Source organism: Galeopterus variegatus, unplaced genomic scaffold, assembly GCF_000696425.1.
Source record: "Galeopterus variegatus unplaced genomic scaffold, G_variegatus-3.0.2 Scaffold994, whole genome shotgun sequence".
In the NCBI taxonomy this organism is placed as follows: Eukaryota; Metazoa; Chordata; class Mammalia; order Dermoptera; family Cynocephalidae; genus Galeopterus; species Galeopterus variegatus.
The window spans coordinates 403,559-404,742 of record NW_007727105.1 but is presented as its reverse complement, the minus strand read 5'-3'; the positions used below and the strand labels follow the sequence as shown (position 1 = coordinate 404,742).

General features: G+C 56.4%; 1 protein-coding gene across 1 annotated transcript in view; it reads left to right on the top strand.

Moving 5' to 3' along the window:
• Positions 1–240: 240 nt before the first annotated feature.
• Positions 241–1,184, top strand: part of METTL3 (methyltransferase like 3) — a 15,011-nt gene continuing 14,067 nt past the window's right edge. Inside the window, exon 1 of the mRNA XM_008574066.1 lies at positions 241–493. Coding sequence (XP_008572288.1) covers positions 394–493 — 100 coding nt within the window. The 5' untranslated portion in view covers positions 241–393. The remainder of the gene's footprint in view (positions 494–1,184) is intronic.

Below are 1,184 nucleotides of genomic sequence, written 5' to 3'. Positions count from 1 at the left end.
GCATATGCTGCTCCATGAATACTTCCTTAACAGGAGTCAACTCTCAGGACCGATCTCCTGATATCCAACATGGCCGCATGCGCGTCTATAAGCAACATGGCCGCTCTGCCAGGCACCACCATGGCAACCACAGCCTCACTATGCCCAGAAACACGAGAGAACTGCCATAAGGAACATATCCGCCCTTCTGCCCACACCTAACGTGGCTCGCCTTACAGCTTCCAAAGCGAGCGCGAAACAGGAAGTGACTTTTCCATCTTGCTCCTTTCTAGGGAGCTTGTTCCGGTTAGCCCTCGGGTGTCCGCGTGAAAACTGCATGTATCCTGGAACTAGGGCTGGGAGGTGCTAGTCGGCCGCGCCTGATTCGAGACGCGTCCGGGCTGGGAAACTAGGATGTCGGACACGTGGAGTTCTATTCAGGCCCACAAAAAGCAGCTGGACTCGCTGCGGGAGAGGCTGCAGCGGAGGCGGAAGCAGGACTCTGGGCACTTGGGTGAGGCGCGGCGCTGTCGGGCTGAGGCTCAGCCGGGGAGGGAGGGAGTGAGGGATTCTTGGAGGAAAAGACAGCTCCCAAGTCAGCGTCCTTTCCCAAGCAGCCATTTCATTAACGTCTCATACGTTGGCACCCCGGCCTCCCTCTCAGCAGCGCAGACTTTCGCCCTCCTTCGAGTAGCTCGTGGTTCCTTCCCACCCCGGGCCTCGGTTCCTGCAGCTCACTTTTACCTGTCGGACTCCGGAGCCCCACCCTCGTCCGCCTGGCCCACTTCTCTTCAGACTGCGAGAACGTCGCCTTTGCGAGGCCTCTCAGCCCCCTATCCCGCGAAGCAGCAAGACCCCTTTTTGTTGTTGCTATGGCGCTTCCCCCCCCCCCCACCCCCGGTTGTAGAGGCTGCTTTGTAGTGATCATTTCTTTGCGACTCTGGCCACAATGAGCAAGGACCGAACCTTTTAATCTACAGTGCCCAGTTTAGTGGCCCGCTCGGAGTTGGCACATGGTGTTGCTAAATGAGCAAGGGAACTGGCATTGCCTTAGCCATTTACATACCTAGCAAGAATTTGAAAACATTTGATTTTGGTTTTAAAACATTTTATCCCCTCCGGCTGCCCTCTGTGTTACAGTCAAAAGTTGATGGAACTTTAAGATTGTAAAATCCTGCGCTACCCCCCCCCCCCCCCCCCCCCCC